At 35.7% G+C, this 21470-nt stretch overlaps 1 protein-coding gene and 1 long non-coding RNA gene across 21 annotated transcripts in view; one reads left to right on the top strand and one right to left on the bottom strand.

Annotated features, from left to right (window-relative positions):
- FUBP1 (far upstream element binding protein 1) overlaps positions 1–21470 on the bottom strand; it is a 34301-nt gene that overhangs the window by 8530 nt on the left and 4301 nt on the right. For 10 of the 20 annotated variants that reach the window (XR_007126659.1, XR_007126660.1, XR_007126661.1 and 7 more), the window contains exons 2-19: positions 20299–20389; positions 19397–19459; positions 18545–18583; positions 18020–18059; positions 17294–17346; positions 17133–17204; positions 16872–16929; positions 14423–14585; positions 14229–14327; positions 13995–14096; positions 13637–13739; positions 13445–13545; positions 12927–13068; positions 12114–12274; positions 9361–9512; positions 9188–9267; positions 5785–5922; positions 3987–4061 (exon numbers count right to left, since the gene is read on the bottom strand). Coding sequence is in view for 15 of the 20 variants with exons in the window: in XM_047726188.1 (XP_047582144.1) it covers positions 3987–4061; positions 5785–5922; positions 9188–9267; positions 9361–9512; positions 12114–12274; positions 12927–13068; positions 13445–13545; positions 13637–13739; positions 13995–14096; positions 14229–14327; positions 14423–14585; positions 16872–16929; positions 17133–17204; positions 17294–17346; positions 18020–18059; positions 18545–18583; positions 19397–19459; positions 20299–20389 (1732 nt within the window). In the remaining 5 variants the exon portion in view is untranslated. The remainder of the gene's footprint in view (positions 1–3986; positions 4062–5784; positions 5923–9187; positions 9268–9360; positions 9513–12113; positions 12275–12926; positions 13069–13444; positions 13546–13636; positions 13740–13994; positions 14097–14228; positions 14328–14422; positions 14586–16871; positions 16930–17132; positions 17205–17293; positions 17347–18019; positions 18060–18544; positions 18584–19396; positions 19460–20298; positions 20390–21470) is intronic. The other 10 variants (XM_047726187.1, XM_047726193.1, XM_047726192.1 and 7 more) reach the window with 7 other exon arrangements.
- LOC125097950 (uncharacterized) lies at positions 1535–17479 on the top strand. Its single transcript, XR_007126663.1, has 3 exons — positions 1535–1637; positions 8112–8113; positions 17434–17479. It is a non-coding gene; the product is annotated as an uncharacterized LOC125097950 (long non-coding RNA).

Genomic DNA, 21470 nt, shown 5'->3' with positions numbered 1-21470 from the left:
TTCGTGTTAAGAGAAGCAGCTGAGGGGGCGCCTGGGTGGCTCAATGGGTTAATAAAGCCTCTGCCTTCGACTCAGGTCATGATCCCCAGAGTCCTGGGATGGAGCCCCGCATCGGGCTCTCTGCTCAGCAGGGAGCCTGCTTCCCCCTTTCTCTCTGCCTGCCTCTCTGCCTACTTTTGATCTCTGTGAAATAAATAAATAGAATCTTTAAAGATTTTTTATTTATTTATTTGACAGAGATCACAAGCAGGCAGAGAGGCAGGCAGAAAGAGAGGAGGAAGCAGGCTCCCTGCTGAGCAAAGAGCCCGATGCGGGACTCGATCCCAGGACTCCGAGATCATGACCTGAGCCGAAGGCAGCGGCTTAACCCACTGAGCCACCCAGGCGCCCCATTAAATAGAATCTTTAAAAAAAAAAAGAGAGAGAGAGAGAGAAGCAGCTGAAGGGCACCTGGGTGGCTCAGTGGGTTAAGCCTCTGCCTTCGGCTCAGGTCAAGCCCTTCATGGGGCTCTCTGCTCGGAGGGGAGCCTGCTTCCCCCACCCCTGGCCTACTTGTGATCTCTGTCAAGTAAACAAAATCTTAAAAAAAAAAAAAAAAATAATAATAAAAAAGAGAAGCAGCTGATATTTGCCTTCAAAACCTGGGACAACCTGTCCAGTTTGGTAAAGAGGACACTGGATTGGGAACTGGAATGCCCAAAGTCCTAGAAAATCCCAGTTCTGCCACTGGAAGAGTTCAACTTGGCCTCTCCAAAAAAGGGAGTTGGATTTGGAGATAAAGATTTTTATCTCCCTAATATTTTATTAATTTCTTCCCTTTCATTTAAAATTTTGAGGGCATCTGGCTGGCTCAGTCACTTAAACACCTGACTCTTGATTTTGGCTAGGGTCATGATCTGAGGGTGGTGGGGTCAAGCCCCGCATTGGGCTTCACGCTTGGAATGGAGTCTGCTTCTCTCCCCCTCTGTTCCTCTCCTTGCTCACAAGCTCTCTCTCTGAAATAAACATAAAAATCTTAATAAAAAAGTAAAATATAAAAATTTTGAAAACTGTCTCAGTAAAGCATGAGACTCGATCTCAGGGTTGTGTGTTAAAGTTCCACATTGGTATACAGATTACTTTAAATACATACACAGAAACATACATACATAAGATCAATCTTAAAAACTAATTTAAGGTCACTTATGTGTGGTTGTTCTAAAAGTATCCTACCTAAAGACTAGTAATGCACCTAGAAGAAATGAGGGTAAAGCAACCAGTCATTTAACAAAAGAACTTTTAAAGGAAAAAATAGACTTTGTAGCTATCATTAAAGACCTGGCAATTTAACATTATTTTCTTTAAGATTTACAAGTGAGAGAATCCTTTGCTCCATAAATTAACAGCTGATCACTGTCATGCTACAGAAAAACACACAACTGGGGAAAAGGGGAAAAAAAAAAAGGGTAGGGGATAAGGAGGTTCTTAAGCCAAACACAGTATTATTTAATTATTTCTGTAACTTTTTTTTCTCCACAAAGGATTCAACAGAGTCCAGGACACTATGTATAAAATTAAAATTTTATAGTCAGCAGAGTAAAGATAGAAAATGAAAAAAGAATGGCAAGGTGAGAAGTCTATCCTTAAAAATCTGAATGGTGGGGGTGGGAGGTTGGGGGCACCAGGTGGTGGGTATTGTAGAGGGCACGGATTGCACGGAGCACTGGGTGTGGTGCAAATATAATGAATACTGTTATGCTGAAAAAATAAAAAAAAAAATTAAAAAAAAAATGTAAAAAAAAAGAATTCATTAGGTATCTCCCAATTCAAGAAGATACATTTGTAAATAAACAAATAAATTCCTAAATATTGGACTGGAAAAAAAAAAAATCTGAATGGTATTAAGACCTCACAGATTACATTCAACACACACCCCTCACTTTGGGCAAGTATTAAAAAGTTAAACAGTAATTAATGGCTATGCTGCAAATGAATGATAAAATACACAAAAACACAAATTGCACCAATTCCCCAATAATTCTCTAGTCCACAAACAGGCCTATTTTTACTCATTTTTAATATTAACATAGGGAACATCTCTGGCATATTAACCACTGTGAAAATTCAAGTCAGATCCAATGATCTTTAACTGCAGCAACTGCAAATGTTCAAATCTTTAAAATGGTGACACTATTTCATAAAAGTTAGGGTGACCCTAAATTCTGACAGAATAGCATCCTCAGTTATTCTCGAACTATCCATATCTGAACAATAAATTATATTATCACCCTAAATAGAATATACTGTTTGGGAGGAAAACAATTTTTCTTTCTTTAAACAGATTATTAAGCTCTGTAGAACATTCTTATCACCAGGTAAATGTATCCTACACAAAAAGATTAATATAACTACCCTTCTGGAATTTCTTCTTTCTGTGGAGGATGACAAAACATCCATGGGCAAAGAAAACACTGAAATTTACATTGAGAATCTCAAATAGACTGTAACTTATGAGAAAATTCTACCATCTTTAGATCTGTTCTATACCAGTGAAAGATGGGTAAGTGTGTTTAGCTTTCTTTTATGACAAGTGGCTGTGGTATACATGTGTTAATTTTAGATGAATAACACCACAGGCTTCTAAAAGCAAAAACTATTTGTTCAGAAAAACAGCTGACCCTTGAACAACTCAGGGATTATGGGTACCGACCCCTGTACAGTTGAAAACCCAAATGTAACTTTGACTTCCCCAAAATCGAACTGATAGCCTTCTGTTGACCAGAGGTCTTACAGATAGCACAATTAACACATATTTTGCATGTTTAAGTATTACATACTGTATTCTACAATAGACTAAGCCAAAAAACAAAACAGAACAAAAACCCCAAGAAAATCATAAAGGAAATTCATTTACAGTACTGTGGAAAAAAAAAATCTGCTTATAAGTAGTCCCATTAAGTTCAAACTTACATTGTTATTCAAGGGTTAACAGTAATAATTTCCAGGTTCCAGCTGGAACCACTGCTGCTAAAATCTGCTGCTACCACTCAGAAGCTATACAAATGACGTGTTAGTGGAAATATAGTTCTTTTCATTCATAACAGTTCGTAGTAATGTACTTGGCAAAGTACTTGATTAACAATTGTATCCTCCATGAGAATATAACCAGAAGGGCAGGGGCTCCCAGCTATTATGCCCATAATCACATTCTCAGCTCTATCGTTACGTCTGGCATGTAGTATATGCTCTACAGTTACTTAATGGAAATGGCTTTTCTGGGTGGCTTTTTCCTTTTTCATATATGCAAATGTTATTTAAGTAATTAATGTAGTATGTCACTGTCAGTTTTACTTTGCAACAGAAAATACCACATACAACCCTTTTTTTGCTTGGCACTCCAGAATTTAACCTATGCCAGTTAGGCTTCTAATATATGTAACTATCTTTGACAGAAGCCAAGTAATATCCAGTGTTATGTGTGCCAATGGAGCAATTTTTAGTTTCAATAATTATTATTTTTTTAAGATTTTATTTATTTATTTGACAGACAGAGATCACAAGTAGACGGAGAGGCAGGCAGAGAGAGAGAGAGGGAAGCAGGCTCCCCGCCGAGCAGAGAGCCCGATGCGGGGCTCGATCCCAGGACTCCGAGATCATGACCCGAGCCGAAGGCAGCGGCTTAACCCACTGAGCCACCCAGGCGCCCCTTTAGTTTCAATTATTAAGTGGTTGACAAATGCATTTAGAAATAAGATTTCCTTGTTATGTGGCCACAAACTTAAGAATTATCTGTAACAATCCCAATACACCTAAAAGTTCAGTGATTTTAGAATGCATTCAACTATTCTCCACTTCAAGATTTTAAAAGTTAAATATAAAAAAAAAGTCTCAGTAATAAAAAAAATTCAAACATCATTTTATCGGAATCTTCATCCTTCTATGTGGTATTTACTAAATGCTTCAATTTCAATTTAATTAAATGTATAAAAAAGAAATGTAGAACATACCCATTTTCTTGTAATACTCTTCCCAAGCCTTGGTATAATCAACCTGTCCAGCTGGGGCTGGATTCTGCTGATCTCCTTGTTTAAGAAAAACAAAAACAAAGTAAGATTAAGGGTTTCCAAAGACATTCTTGGCCCTTTCCTTCTGTTCCTTGAGTGGAGAAATTGGGAGCAGCCTGCCATAGTGACTGAGGGTGCTGTGTGGTAGTGGGATTCTTGCTCCTGCCAAAGACACAGGAAGCAGGAGGTATAGAGACAGTTAACAGAAAAAATCTGTCTATATACAATGGAAGAACAGTCACACTGAGCATTTAATTCATTGGTTAAATAAGGAAACACACTGAATATACAAGGTCTTTCACAATTCAGAAGCATGGAAAGGGAAAAAGCTACAAAGAACCGTGAAGTGTTATAATGGAATTACAGGGGATACAACAATCTTAGAAATATATACATGTATAAATATTTATGTTGTTTCATGACTGTGTATACAGATATACATACAGGTAAATTTCCTAGCTCTTTATGCTGAAAGGATTTAGAAGCAATGACACCTTGGTAGCAACGAACACACTGATTTTGGTTTCTTGGATGGTGGTATTTATTAAACGGAATCAGGGCTCCTTGGAAAAATGGCTGATTCTAGAAGCTTGAGCCCAGGAAGCACAAAATAATGTTATTGTGCAAGAAAGTAAGGATGTGCTTAAAGAATGACAGACATGTCAAAAGAATACAGGAGCCATCTTGAAGGTACTCCAGATTGGCCAAAGCTAGGGTAATCTGATAATCAAATAGTACAGACAGTTAAAAACATGACATGTTGAAAAAAACAGGAGGCCATACTGGTATAAATAGAAAAAATACTTCTTCCCTACAGTACAATACCAACTAAGATATATAAATATAAAATGAATGATGTAAAAAAAATTATCATCATAGTTGTAGCTGAATCAGGAATGTTATCATAAAAGCTGCTGTTAGGAATAGAATACTCCTATAATCTCAGTATAAATTCTCCAACAATTTTTACTTTCAAAGAGAAAAATGCAATTTTATGGTATAGAAACCTGGTGAACACCAACATGATGAAGTGACTATGGTTACCATCTCCAGGAATGAAGCGGGTCAACATTATGTGACCCCATGATATAATGCCTAAGAGCACAGGATTATTTCTGAGGTACTGCCAGCTCCCAAATAGGACCTCAAGAGCATGACGTTATTATTGTGAGAAAAAGTTGAAGGAACCTATGTTGATCTGATTGTCATTACATAAAACAAAATGTTTGTACTTTTTTGCCGGATGGGATCCTGGATCAGAAAAGAGAAACTGAGGGGACAACTGGTGAAATCTGAGTAAGGGTTCTGCATTGGGACAGTAATGATGTATCAATGCTGAAAGACTGTTTAAGAGCGCTGTATGATGGTAATGTATTTTTGGAGTAATGCAGAAAGGGTACTTAAGGTTACTGGGACATGATGTGTACAGCCTGATCTTAAAATGGTCCTGAAAAACTACTGGTAATGGATATGGACATGTATGACAGGATAATGGGACAAACGGGAGGTGGGGATAAAATATTAACAACTAGGTTACCTGAGTGTTCTGTAATATATCTTACAACTTAAACTTTTATCAAAGTTTGCAATTATTTCAAACTTATTTTCAAAAACGGAAAGTCTGCTCATTGAAGCTATAATTAAATATTGTAAAATTTTAGGTTTTATACATTGATGTACTTCATATATAATTCCAAACACAAGTTTCTACTTCTACATACAAAATAAATTCTTTAATTACCATAGTTACCTTGTCCATTGGTTTGGGTTGTAGTTGGTGCACCAGCAGGAGCGGCAGGTGGTGGCTGTGCTTGCTGTTGATAATAGTGAGCATAATAGGCAGCCCAAGCTGCTGAATTTGGATCCGTTCCTGCCTTAGCTAGAATAAACACAAGTTCAACGTTTGCATCTTAAGTCTGTAATCTCTCTGTCTCACACACACACATTCTCTTTGGTACACCCCAAATTAAATGGCTATCAAAAAATAAATAGTAAATGGGAAGTTTTCAATTCTATTAATTAACATTCATTAGCTTTAATTACAGAAAGTGAGGTACAGACGTTAAGTGATGTTCTTAGAAAATTAGCTGAGTGGCAGAATTAGGATAGGAATAAACATCTTTTGTCTCCAAATTTGATGCTTTGCCTCAAACCATCCTGTTGCCTTAGTTTTTTCCTAAACTGGTTTTGCCTCAAGCATAGCAGTTCTACATGGCAAATGACTAAAACAAAGGATTTCTAGGAACTAATGTGTACAAGAAACAATTATCTGAGAACTATGAATTCTGTCCTGTCTTGTTTTGGATGTAGAGCCAACATAAAAATCTTAAAAAATAAACAGATTAGCCATATTTCATCTCATCATATTTTACAATAATTATCCTAAAACATACACTTGATATTATTGCCCTACTTGAAATTCTTCATTAATTCCAGAGTCTTCAGGGTTGTCAAAGCTTTTAAATGCAACATTATCACCACTCAGTATCTTTAATGATCTAACCCCTTGGCTTGTCCTTCCCATTCTAGCCCCATCTTCCCCCATTTGTCAATATTTTTCCAACACAGTAAACTGCTTGTACTTTTCAGAGGTTGCCATGTTCCTTATCTGGCCTTTGACCATGTTATGCTTCCTCATTTCATCCTTCATAAAAATCAAACTCATGCAGTAACAGTTTGAGATCTCTCAGTCAGAAACAGAAATCTCTTCTTGATTCTGTCCTTTATACGAAGAATATTGTATGACACTACAGATACATCTTAAAGTTTATATTATCAAGGAAAATGTAATTTCCTTAGCCAAAGTCTGTATCTATATGAAATCTGTGTAGCCTTTATCCCAAATGGGCATCAAGTCTCAGCTGTTTAATAAAGTTTGAGAAAAAAGGAGCAAGGATTTCTAGACTGATACAATGACTAAGGTAATACAATTTTAAGGCGCTATCCACCTTCCAAACCTTCCTCAAGTAATAAACGCACTGCTTTTCTAAGTTGCACGTTTATATCTTAATTATGTCATTACCTATATACTAATACAAGTATTTCATTTGACACCATCTCTGGCCAGAGAAACTAAGACAAAACAGACTTCAGAAAATGATACTTGAACTCCTGAATGTGTAGAGGGTGTAACAGAACCAGTCCAACAGTTAGACACAACTAATACATACACAGAGATTTTATTAATTATTCATTCAACATGATTATCCTTCATTTATCATTTTAAAGGTAAGAAAAAAGATACAGAGGGATTAAAAAACTTGCTTACTATCACACAATTATTAAAGGTGTAGCATTAGGACTTATCTGGGTCTGTCTCACTCTGAAATCTAAGTTCTTGACTTCCACATAATTCTTAATAGCCCATTTTTAAAAAATATTTTAGTTATTTATTTGACAGAGAGATCACAAGTAGGTAGAGAGGCAGACAGAGAGAGAGGGGGGAAGCAGGCTCCCCGCTGAGCAGAGAGCCTGATGTGGGACTCGATGCCAGGACTCTGAGATCATGACCTGAGCCGAAGGCAGAGGCTTAACCCACTGAGCCACCCAGGCGCCCCAATAGCCCATTTTTTTTTTAATAGAAAAAGATTTAGTTCAGAAAATACGAACTTTGTCATGGCCACATTTAAATACCAGAATGTTAATAAGTTCACCAGAAGTTTCATCTAAGTAAATTATTTTGGTTTTTACATAATGCAAAATCTAATATAAGCAATATCTAACCCTAGCTATCATCTTTTAGCTAAATGGGTTACTTCATTTTCTAAAGGCAATGCTGTAAGCCATATTCATCAACCAATTCTTAATGTGGTGACTTCACTGCTACTCCCAGTGTGAAATCAAGACTGTGATAGAGATTACTTCTAATTCCCAACATTCTCTCAATCATGTTACTGATCCAAACAGTGCTCATAAGGTGCAATCCTACAAATCCAAGTTTCTCAATATAAATTCACCACTTAACTCGCTCAAACTCTTGAATCTCTTAAATTATGTGATTTTTCTGTCTAATCACAGCATCCCAGTTGGCTTACAAGAGGGAATGGAAAGTCTTTTCATTCTTAAAAGATGTTTATACTATTATACACTAAACTATATTTAACTTTCAGTCCATCATAGCATTGCTAACATTTAGAGTGTACTTTTCTGCTATAGAACATAAACTAATCTTTGCATACCCACATCCTAGCACACTCAAGTTGTTTCTTGAATGAGTGTAGTTGTAGTTATTTGCTTATTGTCATGCTGTGCAATCATATTTCAAAGAGCACACTTCCTATGAAATTAAAGTATGTTACAATATAGGACCACATTTAAATAACAAGAATGTTTAATCAAATTCACTAAAACAATTGCATTTAAATCAATTATTTAGGTTCTTTTAAAAAATAAATACACTAGTGTGGAAAGGAATCCATAATTCAGTACCTTCCTTGAAACTACTCCAGTGAAAGAGGCCTAAAAGATAGGTAGTAGGTGAGAAAGAAGGATCATAAATAAGTGTTAACTGATTTTGATGAATGCCCCTTTGACCATCATGAAAAGAAAAACTAGAAGATGGCAGATGCCGGAACAAAATAGAATGTATATATAAAATCCAGATCTGAACAGAGAAAACATATAACTTAATGTATTTTTGAGTTCTAACATGCAGACATTAAACACAGCCCTGTTTTTTACTAATATGTGAGGTTACCATATCAGGAATATGAAAACGGCTTTTATATTTGAGAACTTCAAAGTTTAATACTCAAGTATTAAATGCTCCATCAGACACTAAGATAATTCTATAAATAAATGTACATTATTCTTTCATGGATAATGTCACAATTAACACATTACACATTTTGATGCCACTAGTATTTAAAACTAAGACATTGTATTTCTTCCTGTAGCTTCTGGCTTTTAAAACTCTGCTCTTATCACTTTGAAAGGGCAGAAAGCCAAATTCAAGTAGAAAAAAGTTCACTGAAAACAAACCATATACAGACCAATCTTATACACTGTGGTAAAACCAGAAACTAAGACTCCCGCTGAAATAGTCAGTGCAGAAAATGCACACAATGTAGAACTGATATTAGAAAATCTAGGAAGATAACAGAAATGATAATACAGATTACACATGAATAATAAATGTCTTTTACCTGGATCAGGAGGGGCCTGTTGCTGCCAGTGTGGATATGCATTTCCCCACCCCTGGGGAGCATAAGGAGCTGGAGGACCACTGAAAAGAAAGAAAGAAAATATAAAAATGCAATTTACCAAAAGCTACAATCTTTGGGCGGGTGGGGACCCCAGAACCAAACTCAGTACTTACTGAGGAGCAGGACCAGGTGGTCCTGGATTGTAAGGTGCAGGGTTGTATGGTCCCATTGGAGTTCCAGGCCCTGGAGGCCCAGGAGGTCCATGGGGGCCTGGGACACCATGGGGCCCATGGGGTACAGGTGGCCCTAAAGGATTTACTGGACCCTATAAAAAAGCAAAAAGATGTACAAAAAAAAAATCAGAAAAATGGTAATGGCTGAACAAGTCAAAGGCTAAATTAACCTTCCATTTCTACCCTTTTATACAGCCACAAGCAACATATTTTAGATTTTCCTTCATCTCCTCATTCATGTTGCTTAAACTCTTTACCACACTGAGACATGTAAATTCATTACAATCAACAGCATCAGCAAAGAACTGAAACGTCTCCTTTACCTTCCATTCTATTCCTTTCAGACTATTCCCTTCTGTTATTTTGCTTTCCTTTTTATAGTTTTACCACTCCTTTATCATTTTAGTCATGGAAATATGTTGTCTCTAGCTTTTCTTTTTCTGTATACGTTCTACATCTACTTAAAAAAAAAAAACATTTTATTTATTTATTTGACAGAGAGAGAGATCAAAAGTAGGCAGAACAGCAGGCAGAGAGAGGGGGACGCAGGTTCCCTGCTGAGCAGAGAGCCCGATGTGGGGCTTGATCCCAGGACCCTGAGACTGTGACTGAGCCAAAGGCAAAGGCTTTAACCCACTGAGCCACCCAGGCGTCCCTGGATCTTCATATTTATATCATACTACATAGTTAATAATGATTAGTTGATTTTCCTGTTCATAATCCAACTTGTAAAGACCACTAGCCTAGATTTAACTACCCTAAACATAGCTTTCATGCAGTTAATACAGATAATAACATTTTGGAGCAAACTGCTTAAATGACACTTGGTTGTCTATTTTCTCACTACAAAATAATGAAGCTAAACTTCACGACTTTTAAAATCCTTTTTATTATTTTATCCTTTTAAGTCTCTACCTCTTGTCATTATCACTCATTTCCATTATCCATAAACAATCCTTTCCAAAAAGTAAAAATGGATTACTGAAAAAGTATCAGCTATTTTTACAGGGCTATGTGCCAGACACTCATCCCTACAACCCTGTAAAGCAGCTACTATTACTCTCCTTTATAGATGAACAAACGGGAGGCAAACAGAGTATAAATAGCTTACTCCAAGGTCACAAAGTTAGTAAATGAGTCTGAGTATTCTGAATCCTAACAACATGACTTCAGAGTCTCATGCTCTTAACCACCATACTAAACTGCTTCTCGGTAACAATCTATCTTTTTGACCATCAAGCTATTAGAAACCTTGATCTATGCATGTTAGGAATCATAAAACCCTAAACCAAGACGTGTTCATTTTTCTAGCATCAATCTCTGCCACTACCAAGTTCGGAATTATTTTCTTCACGTTTTTAAACACTTACTGTCCATACCACAGAACTTACAATGTCTGTATGTATTTTTAGAATACATTCTTTCTATTTTTAAGTAATCTCTACACCCAACGTGGGGCTTGAACTCACAACCTTAGATCAACAGCTGCATGCTCTACTGACTGAACCAGCCAGGAACCCCTATAAGACATTCTTTAGGCAGCTTTTATACACCTATTTGTCTTTCTCTGTAGACAGAAACAGGGTCAAACTTCTATTGTATTCCATCCACAGTGCGGCAAACATCAAAGAGAATTTTCCTAAGAAATTCTAATTGTTATTAATAACTTAAGATGCTCCCTCATGCTCTATAGTAAAAGAACGCAAGAAAACACTAGTTCCGCATTTATAAGCAAGCACATTTAAGACTCTATGCATTTTTTTTGTACTACCACCAGGAAACTATTCTACCACCAGGAAAAAATTTGCAAATTTGGCCATGTGTCTGAATCACCTGGAACACCCTTCTAAAATTAGATGCTGGGCCCTGTTCCAGACATTCTGAATCAGAGCTGTGTGGTATGAGTAGAGGTGGAAAGCATTCAAGTAGTATATATTTTAAAACTTCCTAAAAGTCACTGCCAGTCTAAGAGTTGGATTTGTAAATTTCTACTCTAAAGTGGGGGATGCATTTAATTCATATCTGCCTCACGAGGGCTGAGTAAAATAAACCCTTATTAAATACTGAATTCCCATTAACTATGCCCTTCAAGTATACTCTATAACCCTCCAACCCTAACATCAAGTAACATTATCCGTTTTCTACTTATCCACACCCAAATACAAGTTTCTAAACCCTTATAAATGTATATTTAATTTGGTTATTTTTCACTGCTTGAGAGTCCTCTCTATGTTACATGTACCCATTATATGATGAAACATAGTCTTTAGACTAGAAATTGTCATTTTTCTATATAGCAGTTATAGGAACATGTGAATTAATGTCTTATTTAACTAAGAGGGTCTATGTATAAACTGAAGTTAGTTATCTATTTATGTATTTGGTTTTTTTGAACTCTTTTTTTTAAAAGATTTTATTTATTCATTAGAGACTTGAGCACACAAGCAGGGTCGGGGATAGGGAGGAGCAGGCTCCCCGCTGAGCAGGGAGCCCAATGTGGGGCTCAAACCCAGGACACCCCAGGATCACGACCCCAGCCGAAGGCAGATGCCCAACCGACTGAATCAGGCATCCCTATTTATTTTTTAAGTAAGCTCTCTGCCCAATGTGGGGGCTTGAATATCAAGATTCACATGCTCTACCAACTGAGCCAGGCATGCACCCCTAGAAATTGAAGTTTAAAGCACACTCACACCAATCTTTTCTTCTATAAGTTGCCGCGCATAGTCTATTTGCTGTGGAGTGCCACGAATTGTAAATAATTTCATATTAGGATCTGCATTAGGTGGAGGATTTCTCTGAAGTTCTATTCTTGCACCAGACTGTTGGCTTATGCTTTTTATGGTTTCACCTCCTAAAATAAAAAAACACAATAATTTCTCTAAAGATCCAAAGGATACAAAAGTAACTACCTAAATGAAAATGGTCACAATTAAGAGAGCCATAAAAGTTTTGAGCAGTATCCCATCTGCCAATATTCTTTTAGATTTTCCATTTATTCTACACTTGTAAATCAAGTTCTATAAGGCATTTCATGCTTCTCCTAAAACACGTTCAAGTTTTTAAGACCTAAATTAGTATGTCTATACCCAACCATAAAATGAATTATAACAGAAAAACTAACTTATCAAAATATCTGGCTCAAATAAATTGCTTTTACAAGTAACATAAACCAACACACTTACTAAAAAATCCTAAAATTTAAGAAGATGTGAGTTAGGAAAAAGCAAATGACACAAATATCCAAACCACTTTTTTGGTCGAAAGTTTCTTACATTAATAATTAAAACTGTTGGTCCCTTCTCTAGTAGCCAATGTGATTCATATCACATTTTTATTTTATATATAAGGCCCTTCCTTTATGTTTTTGTTACAAATCAACGTTAAGATACAGCCAAGGAAAAATCACTGCTACTGGTGTACATTAGAAATAGCATCCAGAAAAATCAGGTCATGTGTTAAATTTTTCCTATATATCAAAACATTAAGAGTTTAAAATACATTGCCTTTTCCTATTATTAATCCAGTTTTCCCAGTTGGTACAATGAAATTAAATTCCTGTAGTCCACCAGGTGGTCCCATGTTCCAGTTGCCTTGACCTCTACCTCTTCCTCGACCACCAGGTCCAGGTCCACCAGGATTACCAGCCTAGAGAAGGAAAGAAACAAAGTCAACATAGAAGCGTACTCTTCTTTCCATGATAGTCATTCCATGTCTATCTTCCTCAACCTTCATTTTCGTAAACCACAAGTTTAAAGAGGCTGGGAGATGATATGACTGCCAAACAGTCAACAAGTAATACCCACTATTTTTATACTGTGGTAAGCAAGACAATCCATTTACATAGCTACCTTCCTGCTCTAAGATGTCTACCTCAAAGCAACTTAAACTTCTTAGTTATTAACAAAGTATCAGCAAACAAATTCTTATACAAAACTAAATGGGAGGGGGGACCCTTTCAGACTTGAAGAAAAATATTTTTTAAATGAAAACAAAACAATGAAAATATTAACATCTGTCAAACCTGAACACTTCGAAGAAGGTCTGTAATAATTTCTGCAGCATGCTGACATCGGTCTGGAGGTCCTGTTATTTGTGCTATTCTATCAGGTGTTGTTCCATCATCTTCAAAACAAACAAAATGGTTTGAGTTAGCAACAATGCATGTCAAAAAAGTAACTGCTAATAACATATAGATAACAAAATATGTACTCACCTGGCTTAAACTGAATTCGAACACCAGCATCATTTTGTATTTTTTTAATCATCTCTCCATTTCTTCCTATTACAATGCCAACAGCAAATCTTGGAATGGGGACCTTATACAAAGAAAACTAAGTATTAAGGAAAGCTATTCCCTGAAAATTAATCTATCTCAAATCATAAAAGTATATACAGCACTATGGTTGCATCAAATAGGGTAACAAGATTTATATTCTGTACTCTAAGGTGTAAGTTACGGGGAGAGAGGGCAGGAATCCAATGTTAAAGAAGGCTATGTAACACAGAACAAGAAAAACACACGTATTTATGAATTAGTATACAACCATCTCTAAATGGGTATTTTTACTTACATCTATCCCTTCATTTCCTCCTATTCTTGACCCATACTCATTTCGAACTTCTCTGAAACCACCTTGATCACGGATTAACTCTAACACCATTTCCTTGGCTTGCTGAAGTACAAACAAAACACAAAACAAAACACCCAATTTACAAGGCATGTCTCAAAACACAGTAATTATATTCCTATGTGTTTTGCCCATTCTGTTCCCAAATCCTTCTATGTAAAATATAAACAAGTTTACCTGTACTTTGTATGGGTCTCCTGTAATCCTAAGAGGTTTGTCAGCACCAGTGTTCTGAGGTCCATCTTGAATCATAACCATTTTAACTCCAGCCCGCTCCTATTAATCACAGAAATCACATATATTAACAAAAGGGAAGTGGAAACGAACTGGCTTCAAAAGAGATGAAAACTAATCACTTTACAGAATAATACCTGAAGTTGTTTAATAGTTTCTCCCCCCTTTCCAATAACTAATCCTGCCTTGCTAGCTGGAATCATGATTTCTTGAACTGCATTTCCTGGTCCATCACCATGGTGGAAGCCAGGGGCTGGTCTTCCTTTTTCAACAATCTGGTCCAATAATCGTTTTGCTGATCTGTTAACAAATTATAAGTTATGGCATACTCAAAAACTTATCCAAATACAGAAACACAAAATAATATAATCACATACTTCCCCCATCCCAATTCAGGTTTAGGTGGCTTTAAAGCTATTTAACAATTTTAATTAAGAGAACATCAGGGACAAAGAATGATAACACAATAAATTTTCTAGGTATACACTTTGCAGTATTTTTGAGAACAGTCCTAAATTTTAAAGAAGTAGCACTCTACTTTTTTTTCCACTTTACTTTGAAAGTCATCTAAGAATTAAGCTACTCTGCCAATAACTGAATGATGTATTTCCAATTTTAAAACACCACTTTGGTCACTCACACATTAAAATTTATTTATCCATTCAAAAATACTTAAGAAATGTTAACTATATACCAAGTACAATACTAGGTAATAGAATTACAACACTGAATGAAATGCACAGGGTCCCTTCTGGTACAGCTTACCTTGATTAAATAACTAAAAAACAGCATGCTTGGTTAAGTGATACAAACAAAATTAAAACAGAATAAGGGGGACAGAATGTGTACAAAAAGATATGCTATTTCATGCAAAGCAGACATAAAAGACTTTACTGATAAGATATCTGAACTAAAGTGTAGAGGAAGAGAGGGAGAAACTATGAAAATATCAGAAGGCAAAATGTTCCAGAGAAAAGAAACAGGAATTTGCAAAGGTCTCAGATGAGAAGCATGCTTGGTGTGCTGAAAGAACAGAAGCTAAATGGGGCTTAAACACAGTGAGTTGGGAGAAGAGAGGTAAAAAAATGAAGTGAGAAAGGTGGCAGGTAAATCAAGCCATGATAAAGACATGGTGAAGCATTAGAGGATCTGAGCAAAGTAATGACATAAACTGATTCACATTTTTTTTTAAAGATTTTATTTATTTATTTGACAGAGAGAGACAGCGAGAGAGGGAACACAGCAGAGGGAGTGGGAGAGGGAGAAGCAGGCTTCCCGTGGAGCAGGGAGCCTGATGAGGGACCCGATCCCAGGACTCTGGGACCATGACCTGAGTCGAAGGCAGATACCCAATGACTGAGCCACCCAGACACCCCCTGATTCACATTTTAAAAAGATCATATGGCTATACTATTCTAAGAACAGACTATTTCTGAACAAGGCTAAAAAGAATGGAAACATGTTGAAATATAGACAAATGGTCACAGACAAGGTAATAGTATAGAAGATGGCAAGAAGAGGCTGGATTCCAAATAAATTTTGAAGAAAAATGACCAAAGCGTTGCTTATGGATAAATGAAAGACAAGAAAAAGATAAAGGTAATTTTAACAAATTTTTAAATTTATTTTGGAGTGCTCATGTTCAGGGGTGGGGTAGGGGAAGTGGTAGAGGAAGAGGGAAAGTTTCAGGCAGACTCTGCTGAGTGCAGAGCCCAACCTCACAACCCTGAGGATCAAGACCTGAGCTGAAACCAAGAGTCCGGTGCTTAAAGGACTGTGCCAACCAGGTACCCAAAGAAAAAGATAAAAGAGTATTAAAACAGTGCTGCCATATACTGAGATGAGTAGAGGACAAAGCAGACTGGGTAACGGGGTGGAAAAAAATTATGAACAATCCAAAGTCCGAAATGTCTAGTATTCAAGTGGAAATACTAACTGAGCAGCTTGATAGGACTCTGTAAGTTAGAAAAAGAGAGCAAGGCTGAAAATAACAATTTAGGAGTACATAAAATTTATGATATATAAAGCTACATATTAAGGTTTGTGCAAGAATAAATGAAGTCATCTGAGGAGTACATGTAGACAGACTGTAGGAGGACTGAATTTTGTGGCACTTTCATACTTGAAAGGCCAGGAAGATAAAGATGGATGACTAAGAATGACTGAGAAAGCAGCTAGGGAGGGAATATCTCTAGGAAAGTGGTTCCCTCTGTCAAACAATGTTGATGGGTGGAAAGATGCAGAGGCCATATGTGATCTTGAAAAGAGCAACTTCAATGGAACCATGGGAATAAAAGTCTGATTCATATAAGTTCAAGACAAAATGAAAACAGATGCAAACGACATGGTGAAGAGAGCTACTCCTTTTAAGGAATTTTACTGTGTAAGAAGGCAGAGAAGTAGAAATGTGAGGTTTGAGGACAGTTTTTGTTAAGATGGAGGGATTTTTCAGCATCTTTATACATTGTTAGAAATTAGCTAGAAAATGGGAAAACTAATAGTGCAGGATAAAATCAGTTAAATTTAGGGGCAATGTCCTTCAGTAGGAAAGAGGGGCTGGCCTCAGGCATATGATTTCATACTTACTGGACAGATTCAGGTGTTCCAGTTAGCATACAAGACCTTTCTGGAAGGCCACCACTGTCTACAATTAAATAAAAAAACACAAAAATATTTTAGGCCAAAAAAAGATAACAATATCACTTTCGATAGTTACTTAAAAAAATACGCTAATTTTCAAGTCACTTTTGAAAACAGCAAGAGAGTAATGTTACCAGGAGCGATAGTTACTTAAAAAAATACACTAATTTTCCAGTCACTTTGAAAATAGCAAGTGAATAACATTACCAGGAGCTATCTGTATTTTGCATCCAGATTCTTGTTGTATGCGTGAAATCTGTTCACCACCTCTGCCAATTACTAGTAAAGAAAAAAGAAAAAAAATTATTTGCTAAGACTGTAAAGTATGTTTTGATTGTTTTCAAAGCTTTAAAAATTAGGCTACTTACTAAATCCAACCATTCCATCTGGAACTTTGTATTCTTCTGTCATTACAGACCTGCTAACAAAAAACAAAAACTAACATTTTCCTTCAAAGAAAGAGAACTGATTACATTCAAAAGGTAATCCAATAAAAATGGAAGTCTAGGGGGTGCCTGGGTGGCTCAGTGGGTTAAAGCCTCTGCCTTTGGCTCAGGTCATGGTCCCAGGGGTCCTGGGATTGAGCCCGCATTGGGCTCTCTGCTTGCCAGGGAGCCTGCCTCCACCGGCCCCCTGCCTGCTTGTGGTCTTGGTCTGTCAAATAAATAAATAAAATCTTTAAAAAAAAGGGAAGTCTAATGGATTAAACTAGGTTTTCAGGCACATATTCATAGTCAAAAAGCAGCTTGAGTAGTTCAAGTCAGAATCTTAATGGGACACACACCAATTGAGGAGGGTATAGTAGATAAACAGCCTGAAAGCATTAACTGCAAAGGAGCTGGGGTGGAGGTTCTTAACAATTATTTTCATTTGCTTTAGTTCTTCAAACATGTGGCTAATTCTACCTTCCTTCCAAATTACAAATGTATCTCACTCAAAAGGAAAAATGATTATTCTGTTCTCAACTAAAATGGACAGAAATGAATAAACAAAAAAGAATATACAGGCACATATTCACTATATACTAATTTGTGTTTTTACAGACATTTCAACTAAAACTTGCAAAGTACTCTTCGAAAAGCCTTTCACTATACCTTTGCTGCTGATGCATCGGTGGTAACTGTGTTCCAAAAGCTACCAAAAAATCAAATAAAATGAAAACTTTAAATTTAAGTTCACACATATTTAACAATACAATTACATCAAGCAATACTAAAATCTTTCCCATACACACAGAAAACACCACCTTTGAGAGTAAACTTTTAGGCAGAATACTTAAATCAACATTGACAGTGGGCAAGAAAGTCAGTGAAACAGCAGATATCATTACCAATGACATAGAAAGAAACTGTTCTTTCTCAAGGGGCACAAGCTTAGGTTAAAAAATGGTGCTATAAAATTGAATATGAAAATAATTTAGCCATCAAATTGTATGAATATATGTCTAGCCATAATTCAAGTGAGAGATTATGAAGACAAGAAGTATTATTTACAAAGACATTCATTCTAAAGTATTCTGGCCATCAACTAACTCCAAAGACACCCAACAAAAACTAGGAATAAAACTCTGATATTAAAATTCAGTTACTTTAGCTTTTAACCCAATTTAAAATACTTACAGTCATTTTGAGGAGCAACTTTCTTAGCATCTGGTTGATCTGCAAAATTAAGAGCCTTTTAACTTTTTGCCAGTAAGTACAAATACAAGACTTAGCTAACCCGTGCCCAAGCAAGAATATCAATGTAAACACTTATTGAAACAGCTGTAGGTAATTGTTGATCATTTGAACCAAAAGTGACAAAACTTATCCCAAACTCTTAGTAATCAAAAGAAACATTACATTTCTTTCATTCTTTTCATGTTTAAAAGATGCACAGACATTTAAAAAAATTCTTTTTGATTTTATCAAATCACTGACCTTAATGTATGTTAAGCACTTTAGAATGATACAAGACAAAGTATTTAGGTCCATTACTAGCAAAATATCACATGCTAAAGGCTAATGATGCTTCCCACTGTAGGAACTGAAGACTGGAAGAAAAACAGAACCTATCAAAATGTGAAAATTTGACATATCAAAGTTGAGTGTATCTGACAGTGACCACAAGGCTATGCAAAATAATAAAAAAAAAAAATCACATTACAAGGCAATCTCAATCTAAACTATTCTACTGTTCCTAACCAAACATTTCACGGCATACGCTTCAGCAGAAAAACTCAAAGCAACTACATGACTACCTTCATCTACATCCTTTACACAGATGAATACAATGCATACCTTAGAATAGACAACCTACATCTGAAAGTACTACATTTTCCTCCCCCCTTCAAACTTAAATGATTAAACATCAGAATGTTGTGCAGCAAAAATTCAGACACATAATCCAAGAATTATTTGTGTCCATTTAAGAATCCACTGGTTTATTTCACGGTTACATACTAAACACAGGTAATAAATAAAAATTCCTGCCTTTAAAAGGAGAGGGCATTCCCTCCCAGTGTGTTGTACTGCTCGGACTTGTCCAAGAGCCATCTACACATAAAATAAAAAGAATACATTACATACAACATCTGAAGCATCATTAGCTCATTTTTTTGTATATTAAAACCTCACTATAAATGTGAAAGACACTTAAATAAAAGGAAACCAAGTACACCTGGTCAAAAGCTACAAATACATTCTACAGGCTCATTCAGAATCCTCCTTAAAAAAAAATTAAGTAAATAAAAGGGCAAAAAGAAAATGTATCAAAATTCATACATCAAATCTAAAACAAAAAATACTTGCAGACTTCTAAGTTCAGAAGCTTCAACAATTACGTTTTTTTAAAGAATGCAAAGCACTATAAATCTGTTTTAAGCCACATTTTGAGTTAAACCTGAAACACAAAACAAGGTACTAAACAAAAAAAGTAACATAAAAAAAGGTATAACCTGCAACACACTACAGTAGCAAGCTATAGCAACATCAACCTTTAAAGTGAAATCTGAAATAGCAAAACAATAAAAACATAGCATATAAAGATTAATTCACATATGATGAGAAAAACCAGTGAAATGTCTTCTAAACATTTTATATTTTTGTTCTTTTCAGTATATTAACAAGATGTCTGTGCAAACTGTCAATCTGGCACAATCCTAAAAGAGAAAATGTTGTTTTCTACTAAGACAAAACTGGCTGATTGACTCAAAATTTTACCTACCTTGTCTAAGGTCTTCCCCCCCCTTTTTCTCCTGAGGCCAACATAAACCTTACAATTTTAAGAACATTATAAAAGCAATGTTTCAGTAAAAAAATTTTGAAAAATATTGAAAATCACCTTCAACTAACCTGTGTGTGAAACAATTAAAATAGTTATGACTATAACTTACCTCCATCTTCCAAAGGTCTTTTTTGTCCCCCATAACCATAGTCATTTGAATTCAGTGATGTACCAGCATCACCTCCAATTTTTGCTGCAATCTTAAAAAACAAAAGCACACCATCATTAAGGATAACATCATAACTACTATACACTACTTAGTGCTATATTTTCTCATACATATATATACCAAATATCTAATACATAAAAAATTAATATGAAAGAAAAACAAAAATTACAGGGCCATGTATTACTATCATTAATATCATTAATAACTTCAAGGAGTTAAAAAATTATCATCTGGAATTAAGCTTCTGATAAATTTCTGTAAGAACAAACAAAGAAGTAATCAATCAGGAATCTTCAGAATCAACTGACCACGTAAATAGCTTTGGGGAAAATGTGGTTCTAATTCTATCTTCTCCATGGCTCTTTCCCATGACACTTCAAAAATGTGCTGTAGGCACAGAGAATGTGAACACCTTATGGGATTCCAAGGCTATTGTCTAATAAGGTAGATGCTAGCCATACATGGTTATTTATTGAGTATTTCTGGCTAGCCCGAATTAAATATTTAAGTACACAAATGGATACTGAAAACTTAAAGAGTGGAAAGCATCTCAGTTTTTTTTTTTAAATTGTACACATGTAACATTTTGGGTATGTTGCATTAAATAAAATATGTGACTTGCATTTTATTTCTATCAGACAATCCTATTCTATGGAAACATGGGGGTGGGGGAAGCCTGGGAAGCTGTATCTCTAAGAAAAGTCTCAGCTACAGAAAAATAAATCATTTCATTCCTAAAAACTTTTTTAGAGTGGGGCAAGTAACTGCTTACACTTACCTAAACATCGTATTAAAAAACCAGCAGCCTCAAGTCATAAGACAGGACACAATCAGTAAAAGAAAATGTATATTTTTTCATATACTTCAATATATTCAGTATATTGAGTAAGCTCAATATACTGAATATATTGAACAAATTCAATATATTCAATATATTTCATGTATTTCTTTAAGAGTATTTACTTCATTTTTTATGAAATGAGATATGGAACTAATGTTGCTGAGTGCCAGCAATAGGCAAAACTCCATATTATGTTTTATACTGATTTTGTCACCGAATCATCACAACGACCCTAAGAGATGAGAATACTTAGTGAGATAGTGATCCATTT

This window comes from Lutra lutra, chromosome 4 (genome assembly GCF_902655055.1).
Source record: "Lutra lutra chromosome 4, mLutLut1.2, whole genome shotgun sequence".
Lineage (NCBI taxonomy): Eukaryota > Metazoa > Chordata > Mammalia > Carnivora > Mustelidae > Lutra > Lutra lutra.
Note: the sequence above shows the minus strand (reverse complement) of the source record. Positions and strands in the feature narration are given on the sequence as shown.